This window comes from Camellia sinensis, chromosome 5, assembly GCF_055761805.1.
Source record: "Camellia sinensis isolate YWXY chromosome 5, ASM5576180v1, whole genome shotgun sequence".
Classification (NCBI taxonomy): Eukaryota; Viridiplantae; Streptophyta; class Magnoliopsida; order Ericales; family Theaceae; genus Camellia; species Camellia sinensis.
In genome coordinates, this window is record NC_138965.1 from 191,522,965 (window position 1) to 191,546,950 (window position 23,986).

The 23,986-nt window shown below is 38.7% G+C and overlaps 1 protein-coding gene across 2 annotated transcripts; it reads left to right on the plus strand.

Moving 5' to 3' along the window:
* Nucleotides 1-11,679: 11,679 nt before the first annotated feature.
* LOC114288917 (tetraketide alpha-pyrone reductase 2) lies at nucleotides 11,680-23,508 on the plus strand. 2 transcript variants are annotated; one of them, XM_082870924.1, is made up of 7 exons: nucleotides 11,722-11,890; nucleotides 13,272-13,444; nucleotides 13,657-13,845; nucleotides 21,984-22,146; nucleotides 22,728-22,917; nucleotides 23,080-23,217; nucleotides 23,415-23,508. In XM_082870924.1, exons 1-7 carry the CDS (start codon nucleotides 11,785-11,787, stop codon nucleotides 23,428-23,430), a joined length of 975 nt encoding a protein of 324 aa, XP_082727050.1. In that variant the 5' UTR covers nucleotides 11,722-11,784; the 3' UTR covers nucleotides 23,431-23,508. The 2 variants fall into 2 exon arrangements, with proteins under 2 accessions (XP_082727049.1, XP_082727050.1); XM_082870923.1 differs by lacking the exon at nucleotides 23,415-23,508 and having other exon boundaries at nucleotides 11,680-11,890; nucleotides 23,080-23,397.
* The last annotated feature ends 478 nt before the right edge of the window (nucleotides 23,509-23,986 follow it).

Consider the following 23,986-nt stretch of genomic DNA (forward strand, 5'->3'; position numbering starts at 1 on the left):
AAACCGCCATCCTTTCAGGGAGGCCTCGAACCGTTAAAGGCTGAAGCTTGGGTGCTTGAAACAGAAAAATTATTTGAAGTGTTTCCGTGCTCGGAAGCAAACAAAGTATTGTTAGCTACCTTCACCCTACAAGAAGAGGCTAGAAGGTGGTGGATGTTGATCCGTGATACAAATACTGTTATGACTTGGGCTCAGTTCAAGGAGTCCTTCTTTGAAAAGTATTTCCCTCAGTGTGTTAGGGATAGAAAAGTGACTGAATTTGAACAATTGAAGCAGGGCACAATGACTGTTGCGGAATATGAGACGAAATTCACCGAGCTTGCTAGATATGCACCGCATATGGTGGACACTGAATATAAGAAGGCCAGAAAATTTGAAGGTGGCCTTAATGTGGCAATACTTGACCGGATAAATGTTTTGAAACTACCGACTTTTGTGGGTGTTCTCGACCGGGCATTGATGGCCGAGTCGAACATTGCAGCAGTGAAACAATCTGAAACACCAACAACTGAATGGCATGGAAAAAGGCAGGGTTTCAAATTTAAGAAAGGCAAGCACAACCCAGCCAATAAGAAACAGAACACGGGATCAATGACTAGCCCCAGCCAAGGGAGTGGGTTCATTCCACCCTGCTCTGTATGTGGTAACAAGCATAAAGGGATTTGTCACAAATTATCAGGAGCCTGTTACAGGTGTGGCAAGGTGGGCCACATGGTTAAAGATTGTCCTTCTGCTCCTCAGGGCAATAGCAAAGCTGCAGCCAGCGGCGCAGCATCAAACGCTCCACCAAAACCAAACCCTAAAGCTACCGGAAAAGAGCCTATGAGGCAAGGCCGAGTGTTCGCACTAGTACCGGGAGATGTGCAGAATACCGAGACCGTTGTGTCAGGTATTCTCTCTATCTGTACTCAAAATACATATGTACTGATTGATTCGGGGTCTACACATTCTTATGTATCGCATGCTTTCTCACGGAAATTGAATAGACCCTTAGAACCCATGAACTATCTACTAGCCGTATCATCACCCGTAGGAGGATCTATGACCTGTGCATATATGTATCCCGCATGTGAAATTATTGTTGGGAATATGCATCTGTTTATTGATTTACTGCCATTGAACATTGATCATTTTGACGTAATATTGGGGATGGATTGGTTACAAAAATATCATGCCACTATTGACTGTGTGACCAAGCAAGTTGTTTTCCGTCCACCTGGTTTGCCTGAATTTGTGTTTAATGGGAGTGGAGTAGTACCTCCTCCGTATTTGATTTCGTCAGTGAAAGCTGTTAAATTAATTAGAAAGGGGTGTAAAGGATATCTGTGTTCTGTACTGACTGTGTCTACTGATGATAGTGTTAAAACTGATGTGAATTGCATTCCTATAGTCAGAGAATTTCCAGATGTTTTTCCAGATAATCTTCCAGGAGATTTGACTGACAGGGAGATTGAATTTACCGTTGATGTGATTCCCGGAACACAACCAATTTCTAAAGCTCCATACCGAATGGCTCCAACTGAATTGAAAGAACTGAAAGTGCAACTGCAAGAACTGTTAGACAAAAAGTTCATCAGACCCAGTACCTCACCATGGGGTGCACCAGTTTTGTTTGTAAAGAAGAAAGATGGCTCGTTGAGGTTGTGTATAGACTACCGTGAACTGAATAAGGTAACTGTAAAGAATAAATACCCATTACCGCGTATTGATGATTTATTTGATCAGTTACAGGGTGCACAAGTGTTTTCCAAGATTGATCTCAGATCAGGATACCATCAACTGAAGGTTAAACCGGAAGACATTGATAAAACTGCTTTTAGAACGAGGTATGGCCATTATGAATTTTTGGTTATGCCTTTTGGAGTCACGAATGCACCAGCTGCTTTTATGGACCTTATGAACAGAATTTTTAAACCATACCTTGATGGCTTTGTTGTTGTATTTATAGATGACATATTGATTTACTCCATAAGTGTAGAACAGCATGAACATCATCTGAGACTTGCCCTACGAACCTTAAGGGAACAGAAACTGTATGCTAAACTGTCTAAATGTGAATTTTGGCTTGACCATGTTATGTTTTTGGGGCATGTTGTTAGCAAAGATGGGATTTCTGTTGATCCACAGAAACTTGAAGCTGTAGTGAACTGGCCTAGACCAACAAATGTGACTGACGTCCGAAGCTTCTTGGGATTGGCTGGATATTACAGAAGATTTGTCAAAGATTTCTCCAAGATTGCTTTACCGTTGACTCAACTGACACAAAAGGGGACATCATTTGACTGGACTGACCAAAGGGAATCAGCATTCCAAGAGTTGAAAACTCGACTTGTGACTGCACCGGTTTTGACTTTACCATCAGGTACGGATGGTTATACTGTATTTAGTGATGCTTCTCATAAGGGTTTGGGGTGTGTGTTAATGCAGAATGGGAAAGTTATTGCTTATGCTTCCCGACAGTTGAGACCACATGAAAAGAACTACCCGACCCATGATCTGGAACTTGCTGCAGTAGTATTTGCACTGAAAATCTGGCGTCACTACCTGTACGGGGTAACATGTGAAGTATATACCGACCACAAGAGCTTAAAATATTTCTTCACACAGAAAGAACTGAATATGAGACAGCGGAGATGGCTAGAACTGATTAAAGACTATGACCTACAGATTTTGTACCATCCGGGAAAAGCCAATACCGTTGCCGATGCACTGAGCCGGAAATCGATTAGCATGTTTGCTTACCGGACAGAAAGAGTTGCTTTGTGACCTTGAAAAATCTGAAATTGAAATTGTTTTGAGAGAACAAGGTGGAACCTTAGCTGCTATTTCTGCTCAACCGGCACTGATTGAAGAGATTAAAGAGAAACAGCAACTGGATGACTTCTTGAAGAAGATCATCGAAGAAAGAGAATCTAAACCGAGACCGGGATTCAAATTTGAGAACAATGTACTAAAATTTCATGAAAGACTGTGTGTACCGAATGATACTGAACTGAAAAGAAGAGTTCTGCAAGGAGGCCACAACTCAAGATTTTCTATCCACCCGGGGAATACGAAAATGTACCAAGATCTGAAACAGAATTTCTGGTGGCCGGGAATGAAGAAAGAAATTGCCGACTTTGTGTCCAAATGTCTTCATTGCCAACAAGTCAAAGCTGAACATCAACGACCTGCCGGATTATTGCAACCCCTACCCATACCAGAGTGGAAATGGGAGCATATCACGATGGATTTTATCGTTGGATTGCCTCGCTCCAGAAAAGGTATGGATTCAATTTGGGTTATCGTTGATAGACTGACTAAATCTGCTCACTTCTTACCTGTTAAGACAATTTATAATGCGGACAAACTGGCTATACTCTATATTGATGAAATTATGAGACTGCATGGGGTGCCTATGTCTATTGTTTCTGACAGGGATTCGAAGTTTACATCGAGGTTTTGGCAAAGTCTACAGACTGCACTGGGTACTGAACTGAGACTGAGTAGTGCCTATCATCCTCAGACAGATGGACAGTCAGAAAGGACCATCCAAACTCTGGAGGACTTACTGAGAATGTGTGTCCTTGATTTTCAGGGAGACTGGGAAAGTCATCTGCCATTAGTTGAATTCGCCTACAATAACAGCTACCATCCGAGTATTGGTATGGCGCCCTTCGAGGCATTGTATGGCAGAAAATATAGATCTCCGATTTGCTGGGCAGAAGTTGGAGATGGGCCTTTGCTTGGGCCCGAGATTGTGTATGAAACAACTGAAAAAGTGAAACTGATACGGCAGAGACTGAAAACTGCACAGAGTAGACAGAAAAGTTATGCAGATGTCAGAAGACGGGACAGAGAGTATGAAGTGGGTGATCACGTTTTTGTGAAAGTGACACCAATGAAAGGCCAGACTCGTTTTGGAGTCAAAGGCAAGTTAGCACCAAGATACGTCGGACCGTATGAGATTATTGAGAAAATTAATCCGGTGGCGTATCAAGTTGCGCTTCCTCCTGAAATGGAACACATGCATAATGTTTTCCACATTTCTATGTTAAGAGATTATCTCCGGGATCCCTTCCACATAATAGAGCCTACCCACGTAGTGTTGAGTGATGACTACACTTACGAGGAACGGCCTATACAGATTGTAAACAGACGAATCAAGAAACTGAGGAACAAAGAGATCCCGTTAGTGAAAGTTGACTGGCAAAACCACGGTGGCGTGTATGCCACTTGGGAAAGGGAAGATGACATGGCCAAACGATATCCTGAACTGTTTCCACTGAATCCTGTTTTCTTCCAGAATGAAGGTAACTCGAGTTTAGAGGACTAAACTCTTTATAAGGAGGGGAGACTGTAACAACCCTCATACTGTTTACCGACTTATGACTGATTGATTACCGATAACCATCGATTACCGTTAAACCGAATTGATTGAGTATATGTTAGTTAAATTGCATTCTATCTGTTTGACTGTATGATTATCTGTTCATGCTTATATGTTTAAACTGCTAATTGAAGGCCATATCGGCGGCCGAATTAGAGACCGATTGATGTTCCATGATCCTCAGAATTAATGTGAATTTATGGTATACTTACCTGAAAACTAATTAGGTATGATTAAATTAGATTAAAACAAGCTAATTAAAGAGTTAGACTTAATTACCATATTGCCACCCTTAGTGGCCCACTCAATACACACACTTGAGCCTTATGTACACACTTGAAGAACATTTCATCAGCCATTTCTCATTGTGCTTAGCCGACCTAGAGAGAGAGAGAGAGAGAGAATTGGTTTTCATCTTGAGGAATTGCTTGGAAATTGAAGAAATTGTTGAGGTTGATTGTTAATTTGAGCTCCCTTCTTGAACTACAAGACTAAAGGTAGCTCCATTGTCTTCTTGTTCATGTTTTAAGTTGACTCTTGCATGGTTCATGTCATATTGATGGAGTGTAGAGCCAAAACATGGTTTAGATGTTGAATTGAAGCTTAATTGTTGCATGCATGTACATATATTGAAGTTTTGAGGTTGTAGTCCATGTTTCCTCACATGCATGTCCATCCTTTGGTTATACTCCATGAGTTCATCTTGTTTTTGAAGGTTTGAGCTCTTTTGAAACAGCATTAAATCTTTGAAAATGATTTAAGATCATGCATGTCATGTTTGAGGATTGTTCTTGGAAAATGGTTTGAAATTGGGTTTGAATTAAACACCCTTGGGCTTTGATTTCTCAAATTGAGCTTTGAATCATGTTATTCCATGTGTTTATAAGAGTTTTCCAGAAAATGAGCCCAAGAGGATCGGTTTTGAGTTGTTAACAACATGGTTTTGAGCTTGGAGGTGCAATCTGGGTTTTCCAGATTCTGCACTTCCGCTCGAGCGGAGGAAGTGCCGCTCGAGCGTAGAATTCGAGCATCCAGTATCTCTGTACTGTTTTACCTTACGCTCGAGCGGAGGATTGGGCGCTCGAGCGGAGTCAGGTCTCACGCTCGAGCGGGCACCGAGCGGAGGTTTCACCCATCCAGTACCTTCACGTTACGCTCGAGCGGGAAAGTTTACGCTCGAGCGTGTACCTTTGTTTCATGTCCGCTCGAGCGGGGAAACCTGAGCTCGAGCGGAACTCTGTTTTTCTGAAAATGCTTTTAAGTGTACATCTTTGCATCCTCATCCCATCCTAGGCATTCTTAGGCCTAGTTTAAGACATCTTGTTGAGGATATAGATGTAGAACACACCGAGGCATTAGGGATTAAGTTGTTAATCTTTCCTAACTGCGTAGCTTAGTGTGTTCAATCTGTTAACTGTGTAGGGTTGGCGACTGGGGAGACACGCTCTAGCATACTGTAGCCCGAACTCTGTGAGTAACAATTGTGTAAAGATATGTTCAACTGATATCTTTTGAATACTGAACTGAACTGTTTACTAAACTGGTATTACTGAATGAATGTATGTCCTTTATTTCTGAACTGTACTGTGGCATCCTTAGTACCTACTGTTTACTGTTACTGTTACTGTTACAGAGATCTCTGTCAGTTCCCTCGTGGAACCACTACTGTTTACTGACTGATGGCCATCATTACTGTTAGGTCTTTTAAGACCTACTGTTACTGTTATGCTAATGGATGTACCACATATGACTGTTTACTGTACTGAACAACTGAAATACTGATTGAATTGAACTGTTTTCATTACTGTAAGGACATTCATTCTAAACCCCTTTACGCTTTATGTTATTCACTGGGCTTTAGCTCACTGCTCATATATATATGTAGGTGTACAGGCACCAGACCGCGGCTAGAGGAGTCAGGGTTACTCCAGTTTTGTCAAGCCAGCCTATGTGCCTCACTGCGAGGTTCCGAGCCTATCGTGTTAATGCTTAGGGGTGTTTTACAATTCCCCCTTCTGTACTGTTTCACTGTTTTGTATAGACTGAATGCTTACCGTACTGTTATCAGGGAATTAGGTCCCCGTACTGTGTGACTGTAAATTTTGTATAAACTGTACTGTTGTATGTGAATGCATGAAAAATCTTTTTGGCATACAGACTGTCACAGCTCAATGGACACTATTTACTTACTGTATTGGCTTCCGCCAGACCCTGTACTCTGTTTCACTGTATTACTGTTCTGCAGGCCTTCGGTAATCCCGGATTACTGGCCGGTTACGGTGCTAAACCCATAGGGCCGGGTTTGGGTCGTGACACCAACTCTTAGCCTAACACCTCTATCATCAACCTAAGGATCTTAGAGTCCATTTTCAGAGGTTGAAGGTCTGGTTTTTTGGTCTCAAAGCTGCTGGTTTTGCTGAAGCTACAAGGATAACATACTTTACCCTCTTTTGGTCTTTATTTTGCTTCATCTTTTAGCCATACTTGCAAGTATTTTCGATCTTTGTCATAAATTGAAAAAAGTCTTATTTTGAGCTCCTTTTGAAGTTTGTTTAAGACCACGTTTGTGGTTGGGGTTGTCTACCCCTTTTAGGCCTTGTTTGGCCTCATTTTTGTGCCTTTTTTGTGAGCTTCGGGACCACCTTGTATTGGCCTTCTCACCACTGAAATCCAGAAGAATTTCAGTGGTGGGGATGATGTTTTGATGTCCTAAGAAGGAGAGGGCCATCCCCTCTCCTTATTGTCTTGTTTACTTGCATTTTTGGCCTTACAAAGGAGCCTATATTTGCATGCATCCCAAGCTTGGTTCAAGCCCTTTTTGGTGAGTTTTAGGACCTGTATAAGCTCTATCCAGAGCTGGTTTTTCCATATTAGATGTCCTTCTTGCATGTGTAGAACAACCCCTTTCATGGCCTTTCAAAGGAGCACCTCATTCTTGCATGTATTAGACACATTTCAGTGGGTATTTCATCATATTTTGGCATGCCATGAATCTGTTTTTGGCTGGTTTGGTAGTCCCTCATATGCTCCATATGCTTGTAGTGTAAACCATGCTTACTAGCTTACATTGCATGTTATTTTGGCCCTCCATTCTAGCATATTTTGGCCATACCTTAAACTGATTTTGTGCATGTTTTGGACTGCCTTAGCTCTGTTTTTATGTCCCATGGTCGAATGGTACTTGCCATGTATGCTTGTAGTGTAATAGCCATGCCTAGTCTTGAGTTTTGAAGCCTATTGCATGCTTATATTGAGATGTTTGCATGTTTTGGCATCATTGGGTATGATATTTCAGAGCTTATACTTGTGCCATACTCCCATGTTTTCCATGCTTTAAGTGCTATTGAGAGTTGTACTTGTATGCCATGTTACAATGTGTTGTGCATATTATGTTGTTAGCATTGTGTATGCCATGTAACTCCTTGCATTGTGTATGCTAGGTGGTTAGTTGCATTGAGCATGCCATAGTTCATATAGCATTGTATATGCCATATAGTCCATAGCATTGTGTATGCTAGGTTGCATGTTTGTATATTTAGGTTGTATGCCTATTGCATATTGCTTGCTAGCATACTCATTTTGCATTAGTTTGTTTGCATGCTTAGGTTGCATAGCATTGAGCATGCATCCCTTGCCTCTTGATCAATCATAATAGAGGTTGGGGCCCTTTATGTGTTTTGTGCATTTCATTCCATATTGAATTGCACATTTGACTCTTTGGCCATCATGCATGGAAATGCGTAATAGGTGGCCCGAGAGTCGAGTACCATACTCCCTTGAGTCTTAAACATGATAGGAAGGGTGGTTGTGTATACATTGCTTTGAAAATGCATTGCCATGGTCTATTTGCCCTCTGCTGCTGTCAAACAGAATTCTGCAGGAAGAGATGGCTAGTCGGCTATCTTAAGTGCCGGTCGACTATCCATTGTTGGCCGAGAGCCTCACAACTGGTCGATGACCACTTTTCCATGGCCGGTGACCATTCCTCTTGGCCGGTGACCTCACATAGTGCTCAGGGAGTGTTCCAGAACCGACCTTGGGACTCATGCAATTTTCAGAGGCATAAAGCAGTACAAACAGAGGCAACTGTGGCATGGCGATGGATTTTCAAGCAGAGCCGAGCATGCATACATTCATCCCTCTTCCCGAGGCTATTTTGCTGCTTTCAGTAGCTTAATTAATTTGTCAATTAGTTAGGTGATTTTGTAATTAATTAATTAGCTTGTTAGTTGATTAATTTGTATTATTCATTCGGTCCCTCCGAGAGAGGGCAAATTGTGTAATAAGCGTGCGTGTGTGTGATGCATGTCTTCCAACCCCCACTTCTTTCTCCCTTTTATTTACTCGCTTATGATGGTTAGTTTAGGGCATGTTTCAATTAGCATACTTATGCTCGCATGTTTGTATTTATTCATCTGTCTTGCATGCACCGGGCTCGGCGCATCATGCTAACTGCATTGTATTTCAATTCCAAATTGAATACATGTTATCTGTTACATCTCATATGCCATCTTAGAGTAGCCGAGCCTATCTTAAGTTGCATTTTTGCATGTGTTGCATTAGGCATCTCAGCATAGTTAGGATTCATGCATGATTTCTAATTAGCTTCTCTTTTGGCTTGGAGTACTCGGTAAGCTTTTATGCTTTAGCATCCTTGCATGTGTGTGAGCGACTGCCATGATAACATGCTTACCATGAGGCTATGTGCTTATGTGATATAACTGCCTGAATGCCTGTGGGTGAAGGTTGGGTTGCTTGAATTGGAATAATTCGTCGAAACCTGTGTTTTAGCCTACTTGCGAGTAGCAAACCTCAAACCATTTTCCAAACAAAACGGATATGCGATGCTTTGTTCCGAATTAAGCGATCTAGTCTATACTTTTGTGTTGTGCGCATCACATAGTAAGATTAGCTAAATAACCGGAATAAGAATGTATAATGTTTTCAAAACTAGATATCATGGTTAGTAAAGGCCGATCTTTGATCGGGTGAGCGGGGGTGCTCATAGCTGACCTTCCCCAATCGTACCCAAGTTCCCGAGCCGATGTAACTTTGGTGATGACGGACACGTGGCCTTAGGCAAACGAGTCAGGGTTTCCTAAATTCTCCTATAAAAAATATTTAGGTGGCGACTCTGTATCTGGCAAAACAATCCATGTTTGGCACTTCTTTCTAAAAATCTGTTTTTCAAAACGATTTGTCGGATTTGGACTCTTTGGTGATTTATCAATCTCATATTGCACATTGTGAGATCAGATTAAGAACCGTGACGATTTGAGTCCTGAACTATAGTGAGCCCATATGAACAAAACGAGATTCGTCCTCCCGGGGCGTTTGGGGACGTCTACACCGAGCTAGGTGTAGCTCGGCCGATGCCTCCATTTCATTACTTAGATGAGGGCGTGACCGAAGTAAGTTAGTTCGGTTATGTTGCACCGGCCTAGACAAAGGGGAAAGCCATCTCACTTGGCTAGCAGTGGGTAGGATGTTATCAGGATATGCGTTATCCTTGGGAAAGTAATTCCTAGAAGGACTTTGCTAAGGAGAGTTAGAGTTCTACTAGGATTGTGTCAGGGATTTGTGATTCCTAGGAGGACTCTTATAAAAAGAGTTGGAATCCAACTAGGATGGTGCCAGACATAATCTATAAAAGCTCATAGTAGGACCAATGGACAGGTATCACAATTTTGACTCCTGAATTCACAGAACTTTTGTCTATTGCTTATTTGCTGACTTAGGCATCAGAGAGGTATTCGGCACACACCCGCCGGCTAACTCACGTTTGTGCTTTTAGGGAGTAAAGCGACGACGTTTGGAGGAAGCGTAAACTTGATCAACAAGATTATACGAGAAGATTATTTTGTGCTTGTACATCAAATACAGTCCATTAATATATCGGATTAAAAATATTAATATAACTTGATATTATGAATTAAAATAATTTTTTAAATCCTAAAAAAATAGGACTAAACTGAACAAACGGTGATCTAATGGGCCGATGCCCACCCTATGAACACTATCCTCCAAATCTTAGACGGAAGCAAGGTTGAAGTTTATGGCCCTGCTTAGGAATAAGATATTTTAGTTAGTTTTTTTGAATTTTTAGTTATTTTAACCTATTTAAAAAAATTATGTTTAGAAAGATAAATGATTTTTTTGTAGTTAATTTGATTATTATGAAAAAAAAAAATATATTATAATTTAAATGTAATATTTTATCTTATTAACTATTTTAACTATTTTTTTATTAATTATTTTAACTCACACCTAACTTTTCAATAGTGATATTTTGAGAAGTTAGTGAAAAGTTGACTTTTTAATTTTTTTGATTTTTTGATAACTTTTTTGACTAAAAAAATTGATTTTTTTTGTGTGAAAAAACTAAAAAGCTAAAAAAACAAGTTCTCAAAACACCATATATATATATATATATATATAGGTTTCGTTTGGGAAGTGGGTTAGCTTTTTGGCTATTTTAGCCTGGGGCTAAAAAGCCTGATTTGGGAAGAAGGGCTTTTGGCTTTTTTGGTTTTTTGTGAGAAAATGAATGTAATGATTATGGATTAGATGTGATATTTTGTCTTATTAGGTTAAAAAACTTATTTTATTTTTTGTGACTAACCTCGTTTGGGAACAGGCTATTTTAATAACTTTTAACTTTTTAGCTAAAATATGAGGTAAAAAAAACTAGTATGTTTGTGATGACTTTTTGACTTTTTACGAAAAGATGTGCAAAAAGTAAAGAGAAAATTGAATCTTTAACTTTTTGATATAAGTTATTGGCTTTTTGATTTTTTTAGTAATTTTTTGACTTTTAGACTAAAACAACCATTTGCCAAACCAGGCCACCAAAAAAAAACATGAAGATTGGCTTCCCAAACAGAGGTGTCGTTTGACAATGACTTTTTTAGTTAGTTTTTTGACTTTTTTGATTTTTTTATCCTAAGACTTTTTTAGTCGTTTGATATTCTTGTTTGGCTTTTTTAACTTTTTAACTTTGGAATGACAAAATTATCCTTAGGCCTCATTTGGGAATCCTCCATTTTAGTCAAAAAGTTACTAATTAGCCAAAAAACCAACAACCCATGCCAAAAATTCAAAGATTCTCTTTTCTTTCTACTTTTTGCACATCTTGTCGTAAAAAGTCAAAAAATTATCTCAAATATACTAATTTTTTTTAGCTCACATTTTAACCAAATAGTTAAAAAATTACTAAATTAACTTATTCCCAAACGAGATCTTAATATAAAATGATGTTTTTTAACTTTTTATTTATATATAGGGTAGTTTGATACTTTTATAATTTTTTTTTTTTTTATAACTTTATAAATTATTTTTTGTCTTATATGATTATACAGCCTAGCAAGAATGTCAAAGCAAGCCTTATTATATCAGAGAGAGAGAGAGAGAGAGAGATGGCTGAGTACTGCATAACAGGGGGTACAGGGTTCATAGCAGCTTACCTAGTGAAGTCCCTGCTCGAAAAAGGTCACTTCGTCCGGGCAACCGTTCGAGATCCAGGTACTCTCTTGGACTTTGTGACTGTTGTTTTTCTAGTTACTCTGTTCTGTCTGTATCAAAGATTTGCTTTTAAAACATCTTGGGTGAAGTTTTGTCACTTATGTTCGTTTGGTTTCCAGAAATTGTTTCGCAAAAGTTTTCAAAAAAATTAAAAATTAATTTCATGAAAAAAATTTAAAAAAAACAAAAGAAGTCAAAAGTACTTGTAATTTTTATGTAGTTTTATCATTTTGGAAGGCAAAAATAATTTTTAAAATTTTATTTTGATGTTTATTTTTGTCAAACTAATTTTTATTTTTTTTAAAAAATTTCAGAAAATTGTTTCAAAACTCAAACCAAACATATTTCTGTAATAGTGTACTCTGTTATGTATAGTACAGGTGAAAATTGTAATTTCTTTTTGTAATTAATTACACTTCTTTTTCCTGATTCACAATTTCATCATTATTTTTCTACTATGATTGTCAAATTGACTATCTCTCTTAGGGGCTATAAATGTTCCTAATTACTTTAATCTTCTAAAGCTTTATTCGATTCCAGAGAAGTAAGAGATAACATTAGCTGCACTTGTAATTTGAAAATAATTTGAGGAGCTGGTGAGATCATCCACCACTTGTCCCATTTTAATAATTCGCGCTATTCATTTTGTAGGACTCTCAATGTGTATCATCAATAGAAAAAATTACGTTAATTCGATAATTGTAATATTAATATGACATCTCTCGTCTATGAAAATAAAAATTAAAAAAATTGGCGTAGCACCTATCATATTAATAAATTGGGTCCCCGTTTCATATTTCAAAATTTAACTACAAAATGCTACATTAGTTTATAGGAAAATTTATAGAAACAAAAATTGTTTTTGCATAACATTTTTCTTATCATATTTTAGCCTTTAATTTAATTAGAATAAAACTCCTGCTCCAATTTGTTGGGTTTGGTCATTGAAAGTGATAGTCTTGAATATATCTAGCTGCCAACGTGGTTTGATCCAAAGAAGACAGTTTTTTTGTTTTTTGTTTTTCCTCTCGCAAGATAGCGGTTAGTAATGGTCAACATGTCTTCATAGTCTTGAACTTGAAATTTCACTCGCCTTGACACCTTTGCATGATCGCTTGGGTAATTTCCCATGGTCCAAAGCAGACGCGTAAAAAATTGTGAAATGTCAAATGAGGGGTAAAAAGGTAAAAGCACCTACAATATTAACAGTGTCTTAACAGGAGGTAACTTAGGGGAGATAAGTGTCATTTTAAAAACCTGAAGGGGGAGTGTCTGCAATTATCATAAACCTCAGGGGAGGTCAGTGTAATTTATCCAAATTTAATTTATAGCTTAGCTCCGCAACTACTACAACTCAACTGCCTATTTCTTTTGTTGACAGAAAATGTGGAAAAGGTTGGGTTCCTTTGGGAGCTGAGTGGAGCAAAGGAGAGGCTAAAGATTTTCAAAGCTGATCTGATGGTGGAAGGAAGCTTCGACAAAGCGATAGAGGGTGTTGATGGGGTCTTCCATACTGCATCTCCTGTATTCGCCACAGATGATCATAATGTTCAGGCAAAGTTTTCTTAAAATACCACTAATTCACACACTCTAATGTTTATGGAATATTGGTGAAGTATTTATTCTCAAAAACTTACCTGAATGCCCTCCTCATGCTGTTAACTATGTTTGAAAAGTCAAAGAAATGGAGGGCAAATTAGTTCTAAGTTGGTACTTGTTCAGGACATTCAAAATTTGATTCATATGTTTTGGTGGTTATATTGCAGGAAACATTGATTGATCCAACTATAAAGGGCACCCTGAATGTGCTGAGCTCCTGCACAAAAGCAAGCAGTGTGAAGAGGGTTGTGCTCACCTCTTCCTGCTCTGCAGTAAGGTACCGCGATGATGTCCAGCAAGTTTCTCCTCTTGATGAATCTCACTGGAGTGATCTGGAGTACTGCAAGCGCTACAATGTAAATTACACTCTGACCTACTTATCTATGACTTAAAACATCACATATATTTGTGCACGCGCATGCCCCATTTATTTTTGGTAGAAAATATCTTCTTTGATAAATGTTTTAACTTGCTGTTTTTATTTTTGTATTAATTGAGTTAGAAGAATCCATTGGATGAATGTCTTTGCATTCTCTCGTGATTTAGCTCACTGTTTTTATGTAAGTGTTGTTAGGAAAAATTTATGATTCCCCACAAGCAAATCAATTAATGGGAATAAAAATTAATGCGAAAAAATTAAATCAAAAAGCAACACAAGAATTTTTACGTAGTTCCCTCAATGTGAGGTACGTCTACGGGATCGAAATCCGATTCCACTATCAACCAAATAAGTTCCAAACGAGACACTAAGGTGTCGTTTGGTAACACTTACGTTTTCAGTTTTCTGTTTATATTTATAAAAATTTTAAAAACTCAAATAAAAACTTGTTTGGTAAAATTTTTGATTTATAAATCAGTGGTCTCAGTTTATAAATTTGGTTAAAAAATGAAAACACAAAAAATGTGTTTCCATTTTGAGTTTTCAGTTTTTTTTTTTTTTACCACCCAACACTAGCCACCACCCGCCACCATTTTCCACCACTGTCTTCCGCCACTACCATCCACCCCCCACCACCACCTACTACCACCACTCACTACCCACCTGCCACCACCACCCGCCACCACCACCACCACCCACCACCAACCACCACCGACCTGCCACCCACTCGCCACCACCACCCACCCCTTGCCGCCGCCGCCACCACCACCACCACCACCACTCACTACCTACCTGCCATCCACCCGCCACCACCCGCCACTACTATCCACCGCCCGCCGCCGCCACTCGCCACTTACTTGCCACCACCACTCACCACCCACCACCATCCACCACCAGCCACCTGCCACCCACCCGCCACCCACTCGCCACCCACCTGCCACCTACACCACCCACCACCCACAACCCACCACCACCACCACCACCACCACTACCACTCACTCGCTACCACTTACCACCCGCCACCGTCACCCATCCACCCACCCACCACCACCACCACCCGCCACCTACCTGCCACCACCCACCACCACCACCCGCCATCCGCCGCCCACTTGACACCACCACCCACCACCCACCACCACCCACTCGCTACCACCCGTCACCGTCACCGTCATCCACCCACCCACCCACCATCACCACCACCACCCACCACCCACCCGCCACCACTCACCACCACCTGCCACCTGCCACCACCACCCGCCACCGCCACCACCACCACCACCCACTCGCTACCACCCGCCACCGTCACCCACCCACCCACCCACCACCACCCACTGGCTACCACCCGCCACCGTCACCCACTCACCCACCACCGCCACCACCACCCGCCATTTGTCACCCACCTGCCACCACCCACCCACCACCACCGGCCATCTGCCACCCACCTGCCACCACCACCCGCCAGCACCACCACCACCACCACCACCCACTGTTTACCACCCGTCACCCGCCACCGTCACCCATCCACCCACCCACCACCACCACCCACCCGCCACCACCAGTTAGCCACCACCCATCACCACCAGCTACCCATCACCCACCATCACCACTTTCCACCACCATCTTCCGCAGCCACTTGCCACCACTTGTCATTTCTCACTCTTTTTTATATTTTTAAAATTTTTAAATATTTTGTTAATTACCAAATGCGTTTGTAGTTTATGTTTTTCTAAAAATAAATAAAAACCAGTTTATAAAATTTTTGTAAATATAAACTAAAAACGTAAACGTTACCAAACACACCCTAATGGTTTCACAAAAACCACCCTTAGGTGAATTCCAAATAATCACAAATAAACAAGAGGAAAGACCTCACCAAATAGATGAACCAAAATCTTCAGAATCAGAGTTGAAGAAGACCAAAAAAACAAACCCAAATCAACTTCACCAAAACACCTAGCCGAAGATGCACCGAAACACTTCCACCGAATTGATTGATTTCAAATTGTTCTGTATTAGCCGCAGCACCTCTTCAAAAAGAACTAAACAATATATATATTATATATGAAATTGATAGGCAAGCATTCTTTCCCCCAGGAATTCACTGCTGCCGCTGCGTGCTTCGGAAAAGGTGAAAGACAAACAATATATATATATATATATATTAGTTATAATATATATGTTGTGAATCTTGGGTTTTTGTAATTAAACTCTAATTGTATCTAAATTGAATTGGGTCTTCACAAATTAAATATAATATATAAAAATATATTATAATTAATACTAAACCAAATTAAACTCTTTTTCCAAAATCAATTGGGCCCCACACTCCAATAAGGAGGTATACCCAACAATTCTCCCCCTACCGACTTAGGTGGAGACATCAACCATACCCGCCAAAGTTCAACACTTCAAATGTTTGTCCCTCAACAAAGTCTTAGTTAACATATCTGAAATATTATCATCCATGTAAACCTTTTCGAGTTGCAACAATTTCGAATCTAACACATCACGAATCCAGTGGTATCTCACATCAATGTGTTTCGATCTCGAATGAAAAGTAGAATTTTTGCTCAAGTGAATAGCACTTTGACTATCACAATAAAGCACATACTTTTCTTGCTTTAAACCCAACTCTTGCAAAAATTTCTTCAACCATAACTCTTCTTTGCAAGCTTCCGTAATGGCAATAAATTCAGCTTCAGTAGTTGAGAGAGCAACACATTTTTGTAATTTAGATTGCCATGCCACAGCTTCCCCTGCAAAAGTCATCAAATACCCCGAAGTAGATTTCCTAGAATCAACATCACCGGCCATGTCAGAATCAATGAACCCATCAAGCATCGGTTTACCATCTCCAAAACACAAACACACCTTCGAAGTCCCTCGAAGATACCTTAGAATCCACTTTACCGCTGCCCAATGTTCTTTACTCGGATTAGAGAGAAAACGACTCACCACACCAACGGCGTGAGCAATATCCGGCCTTATACAAACCATGGCGTACATCAAAGAGCCAACTGCTGAAGCATAAGGAACTTTCAACATCTCTTCTTTGTTTTTTTCACTTGCAGGACATTGATTCGAACTAAGCTTGAAGTGACTCGCAAGTGGACAACCAACCGACTTTGCTTTATCCATATTGAACCTCTCAAGAATTTTCTCAATGTAGTTTTCTTGAGCTAACCAAATCAGCCCCTCTTTGCGATCACGAACAATTTTCATACCAAGAATTTGCTTTGCCGGTCCCAAATCTTTCATAGCAAAAGACTTGCTCAACTCCAATTTCAACCTGTTTATCATGGTAGAATCTTGACCCACAATTAACATGCCATCAACATAAAGCAAAAGAATAATAAATTTACCATCTGGAAAATTTTTCACAAACACACAATGGTTCGAAGTAGTTTTAGAAAAATCATTATTCATCATGAAAGAGTCAAATTTTTTTATACCATTGTCGCGGGGCTTGCTTGAGGCCATACAAACTTTTCTTCAATCTGCAAACAAATTTCTCTTTCTCTTTTTCCACAAAGCCTTCTGGCTGCTCCATGTAAATTTCTTCTTCAAGATCGCCATGAAAAAATGCGGTCTTCACATCAAGTTGCTCAACTTCAAGGTTCATACTTGCAGCCATGCCAAATACAACCCGAATAGAAGACATCTTTACAACTGGCGAGAAAATTTCATCAAAATCAATACATTTCTTTTGCCCAAAGCCTTTTACAACAAGACGTGCTTTGTACCTCAGATTCTTGCCATCATTCTTCAATTTGAAAACCCACTTATTTTTTAAAATTTTCCTCCCTTTAGGCAACTTCGCTAAATCATAAGTGTGATTTTCATGCAAGAAATTCAATTCCTCTTCCATTGCCTTTTTCCAATCATCTTTCTTTGCATGCTCAATTGCTTCTTGGTAGCTCTCCGGCTCCCTTTGATCAGAAATCAACACAAATTCATTGGAAGGATACTTTCTTGAAGGTTGTCGGTCCCTTGTAGATTTTTTTAACTCAAGTTGTGGTGGCGGTTCTTGAGTTGGATGTTCTTCCTCAATTTCTAGCTCAACTTCATTACAATTAACATCATCCTCTGCATCTTCAATAGGTGGCTGTACATCTCTCCCATTTTCATCATCAACTGAAGATGAAGAAGATGGATCCATGTCAATGAGATCACTAGTTTTTGACTCCGGTTGATCACCTTTGCCAAAGTCTTCAATTGTTTGGTTTTCAAGAAACACAACATCACGGCTTCGAATGACTTTCTTGTCGACCGGATCCCACAATCTATACCCAAATTCATTACGCCCATAGCCAAGAAAAATACATTGTCTTGACTTGCTATCAAGCTTGGACCTCTCATCTTTTGGAATGTGAACAAAAGCTCGGCAACCAAACACTCTCAAGTGCTCATAAGACACATCTTTACTGATCCAAACTCTTTCTGGAACATCACCATTCAAAGGATAGGAAGGTGACAAATTGATCACGTCAACCGCTGTCTTCAATGCCTCACCCCAAAAAGATCTTGGCAATTTAGCCTGTGAAAGCAAACACCTTGTTCTTTCCACAATGGTGCGGTTCATCCTCTCGACAACTCCATTTTGTTGAGGAGTCTTCTTAACTGTCTTTTGATGCCGAATACCTTGGCTGCGACAATACTCATCAAATGGCTCAATGTATTCACCACCATTGTCTGATCGGATGCACTTCAATTTCTGCCCTGTTTCTCTTTCAACCATGGCCTGAAAATGCTTAAATACTTTTAGAACTTGATCTTTAGTTTTTAGTAAAAAGGCCCAAACTTTTCTTGAATAATCATCAATGAAAGTAACAAAATAAAGTGCACCACTATGTGTTCTAACTTTGAAAGGACCACAAACATCCGAATGAATCAACTCCAAAACATTTTCTTTTCTAGAAGCAACATTTTTATGAAAAGAAACTCTATATTGTTTACCCGCCAAACAATGAACACAAGTTTTAAGATGTGTACCTTTCAAACCGAGTAGAAGCTCTTTCTTGAACAAAACTTGCAGTCCCTTTTCACTCATGTGGCCAAGCGGCTTGTGCCACAATTCGGTAGAAGTATCATCTTCAAGTGTATTGACAATACCTTTACAAATTTTTCCTTGCATCGAATAAAGTGTATGAGTCTTCTTACACTTAGCCACCACCAAAGAACCTTTTGTGAGCTTCTATATTCCATCACCAAATTTATTGTTGAAGCCTTCATCATCTAGCTTCCCAGTAGAGATCAAATTGAGGCGAATGTCAGGAACATGCCTCACATCTTTAAGCAATAACTTGCAGCCCAAATTTGTTTCCAAGCAAACATCACTCATACCAATAATTTTGGACAAACCTTCATTACCCATTCGAACAAAACCATAATCTCCTTCGGTGTAGGTAATGAAGAAATCAACTCGAGAAGTCACATGAAAAGAAGTACCGGAATCAATCACCCAATTGCTCTCTTGGCCCACAAAATTGATACAATCATCTTCACAAACGACCATGAGATCACCATTGGTAGTAACTGTTGTTGTGTCTTCTTGCTTCTTATCCACACTTTTGTCACGTCTTTTCTCCTTGTTCTTGAGCTTTCGGCATTCCCGCTTCATGTGCCATTTCTCATGGCAATAATAGCACTCAATGTTTTTCTTTGAAAAAGAACCATCTTTTGATTTATCACGGCTTTGATTACGACCATAAGGAGTTTTACTCCTCCCTCTTGTTTTGCTTCGGCCTCTCACAACAAATGCTTTTGAATGAGATGAACCTGCTGATTTTCTTCTAGTTTCTTCATTCAACAGGCTACTAGTGACTTGGCCCATTGTGACAACTCCATCGGGCGCCGAATTACTGACAGTCACAACCAAAGTCTCCCAACTTTCGGGTAAAGAACTAAGTAGCATCAAAGCCTACAACTCATCATCAAAAACAATTTTCATAGAAGCAAGTTGGTTAACAATACTCTTTATTTCATTCAGATGTTTCGGAATAGGGCTACCCTCTTTATATTTTAAATTAACCAACTTACGAAACAGAAAAGCTTTATTTGTGGCTGATTTCCTATCATAAAGGCTCTCTAATTTTTTCATAAATCATGTGCTGAAGTTTCAGTAGCAACATGATGAAACACACTGTCATCAATCTATTGACGGATAACACCAACGGCTTTTCGATTAAGCCTATTTCATTCATCATCTATCATACCCTCGGGTTTGCCACTATCACCCTTAATAGGCCCATACAAATCTTTACAAAATAATAGGTCCTCCATTTTAGTTTTTCAAGTTACCCAATTGCTTCCATTGAAGCTAGACATACGACCCACATTCCCCTCCATTGATTTAGACCCAAATAAACCGTAAGTTCTGATACCAGTTGTTAGGGAAAATCTATGATTCCCCACAAGTAAATCAATTAATGGGAATAAAAACTAATACGAAAAAATTAAATCAAAAAGCAACACAAGAATTTTTACGTGGTTCCCTCAATGTGAGGTACGTCTACGGGATCGAAATCCGATTCCACTATCAACCAAATAAGTTCCAAACGATTACAAACGAGACACTAATGGTCCCACAAAAACCGCCCTTAGGTGAATTCCAAATAATCACAAATAAACAAGAGGAAAGACCTCACCAAATAGATGAACCAAAATCTTCAGAATCAGAGTTGAAGAAGACCAAAAAAACGAACCCAAATCAACTTCACCAAAACACCTAGCCGAAGATGCACCGAAACACTTCCACCGAATTGATTGATTTCAAATTGTTCTGTATTAGCCGCAGCACCTCTTCAAAAAGAACTAAACAATATATATATTATATATGAAATTGATAGGCAAGCATTCTTTTCCCCAGGAATTCGCTGCTGCCGCTGCGTGCTTCGGAAAAGGTGAAGGACAAACAATATATATATATATTAGTTATAATATATGTTGTGAATCTTGGGTTTTTGTAATTAAACTCTAATTGTATCTAAATTGAATTGGGTCTCCACAAATTAAATATAATATATAAAAATATATTATAATTAATACTAAACCAAATTAAACTCTTTTTCTAAAACTAATTGGATCCCACACTCCAATAAGGAGGTATACCCAACAAGAGTTATCCCCAGTAAACGGATATGATTTGCATGTTTAGGAACATGATATGAGCTTCCCTGAATTTAGGATTTCATGTTATGGTTCATTTTACATATGTTGTGTCATGAGATTTAGGCTTATTTAGTTAATCTTTTGTCATATTCTTATGGCTTTTATTTTGGTATTATTATGATATTGGAATTAACATTTTATTGATTTTTATTTTCTTCTACCTTTTCAAGTAAATAGTTAGTTTAATGCTTTGATTACTTACCTATTGCTATTTTGTAAATAAGTGTTTAAGTTTATTTTTAGTTTTATTATGCAATAAAAATCATGTCAAGTAGACTAATTAATCACCTGATTAGGCTAAATAGGTGCTTAACACCTTCCCATTTAGTAATTTGGCCCCCAAACTTCTCTCTTTGAGTAATACAACAATGATTCATCCCCCCTTTTCCTCTCACCCCCTTTGACCCCCTCTCTCTCTCATTGGTTACATTTTCTTTTTCTTTTTCTTTTTCTTTTTTTTCCTACTCCTCCAATCAACACCCGCCACGTGGCAAAGGGGGGGTGAGGGGGTGACCCCCAAAAGGGGGTCCCAAGCATTATTCTTGAGCAATAATGGTACTAGTGCCTGTCCTTGGAGGTGCATATGTATGGCTTCCCAAGACCTATATTCGGGTAATGACTCCTAGAATCAATCAAACTCTTTTGAACTTCCGGTTGCCCTCAGAATACCGTTGGTCCACTATTGCAGAAATGACGGCCTCAAAAACCCCATGCCTCAAAAACCCCATGCCCACAATTCAAATAAACTTGTTTTCTATTATTTACGGAAAACAATTTTTGTTAATTTTTGTTTTTCATCATACCAAATGTCAAAAAAAAAGTGAAACATTTTTCAGAAAATATTTTCTGCCCAACAACCAGAACATCAATAGCATTTTTTAAATATATATATATATATATATTGGTTACTGAGATTGTTGAATATATTTTTTTGGTTGCATGTAGCTGTGGTATGCCTATGCCAAAACTACAGCAGAGAAAGAGGCATGGAGAGTAGCAGAGGAAAGTGGAATTGATCTAGTGGTGGTGAACCCCTCTTTTGTAGTTGGTCCCTTGCTTGCTCCAAAACCAACCAGTACACTCCAATTTATATTGGACACAGTTAAAGGTTGTACACATCAATGATCTATAATTTTGATTTTGATTTTTTTACAAAGTAACATTGCTTAGCTACTGTCACTTTTAACAATCTGTCCTTTTATTCACAACATTTTCTTTTGAAATGTGGCCATGGGCTTTCTATCCTTCAATTTTGCTCTATCCTAAAACATTTACATCAATTAAATTATTGTCTTGAGATTAACACATCTTAAGATATTCAATTATTCAGTGATTGTGAGTATTCTTGGTCCTATCCTCTTGGGTTGGTGTAACACGCCAAGTCTACCAATATGAATGAATTAAATTTGGTGGGAGGTGGGATAACATACATAATTCTTAGTGAATGAAAGTCTCGAAGCTAATAGTCTCGTGTAATTCAATCGAATGAAATGCCTTAGATGGATGTAATCCTAGTTGTAGCAACATTGGAAGTTGAGGGGTTCCTACCCTGTATGTTTCTTTGTACATTTTTGTTTAATTTTCTAAAAAAATTATTAAAAAAGGTATCCAAATCAAACATCTAGACCAGCCACAAAGCCCATCTTAATTCTGCAATTTGCTCTAATACTTGTGCTAACTTTTGATCAGGTTTGAAAGGAGAATACTCAAATTTGACAATAGGGTTTGTGCACGTAGATGATGTGATTGCTGCACATATCTTGGCAATGGAGGAAAGCAAAGCATCAGGCAGGCTCATATGTTCCAGCTCAGTAGCTCACTGGTCAGAGATCATTGACATGCTTAGGGCCAAATATCCATCCTACCCATTTGAAGACAAGTGAGACATTAAATTTACTTTATTGTTATTAAATTTTACCTTCAATTGCATTCACTTTCTCTCTACTTTTTCTTTTGGCTCACGAATTCTTTCTATAAATTCAAAATCCAAACACAGTATTAAAATAGGGTGCTTATATAAGTGTTTACTACTTGTGTGTAGGTGTAACAACCAAAAAGGAAATAACAATCCGCACAGCATGAATAGTAACAAGATTATTCAGTTGGGCCTCCCGCCTTTAAAGACAATTGATCAAATGTTTGATGACTGCATCAAAAGTTTTCAAGACAAGGGATTTCTGTGAGCTCCATAATCATGTCTTTGAAAGCTACTTCAACTAGTTGGGTCCATTTTATTCTTAAGTACTAAATGATTTATCCCCTATTTAAGAATTATTGAAAATAGTACGACTCTTTCGAAATGTAAAAAAATCAAATATTTATTTCTGTTTTAACAATTGTACTAAAATTTCTCTCTTTATTCTCATGCACGCTCAGTCACACGAAGGAGTGAAAATGTCGAGATACGAATGTGCAGCTAAGAATGCATTGAAACAAAGTAATGAAGAGACTTGGGTACTCTTTGCCACTACCAAGACTCTACGCAACAAGACTATATGCTATTAACATGGTTTGTGCAATCCCGTGTTATGGGCATCTTTTAGCAATGCAACATAATATTTTGTAAAATACAAGACTACTATTTTGTGAGCCCCATTATGGAGATCATACAGATGTATAACTATTTGATAGTTCTAGTCATTTGATTTTATACTATATATATATATATATATATATTTAATGACAGGAATAAATTATTAAAAAAAAAATGTTCCAAAAAAAGTTTTGAGGATTCAAATGGTTAAACTTCTCCAGATCAAATTGAGGTTTTTAAGTGTAAAGCAATTAGGCAAACGACAGTTCATTTTAAAATTTTAAGATTGAAATTGAAAAAATTAAAAAAAATAGAATTTAATATATTAATGAAGTCAAATCTTAATTTTGTTATTTTGTTATTTTTGTATTTTTTTTTTCATAAAACAAACAAATTTGAATTTAAGTAAGGCTGC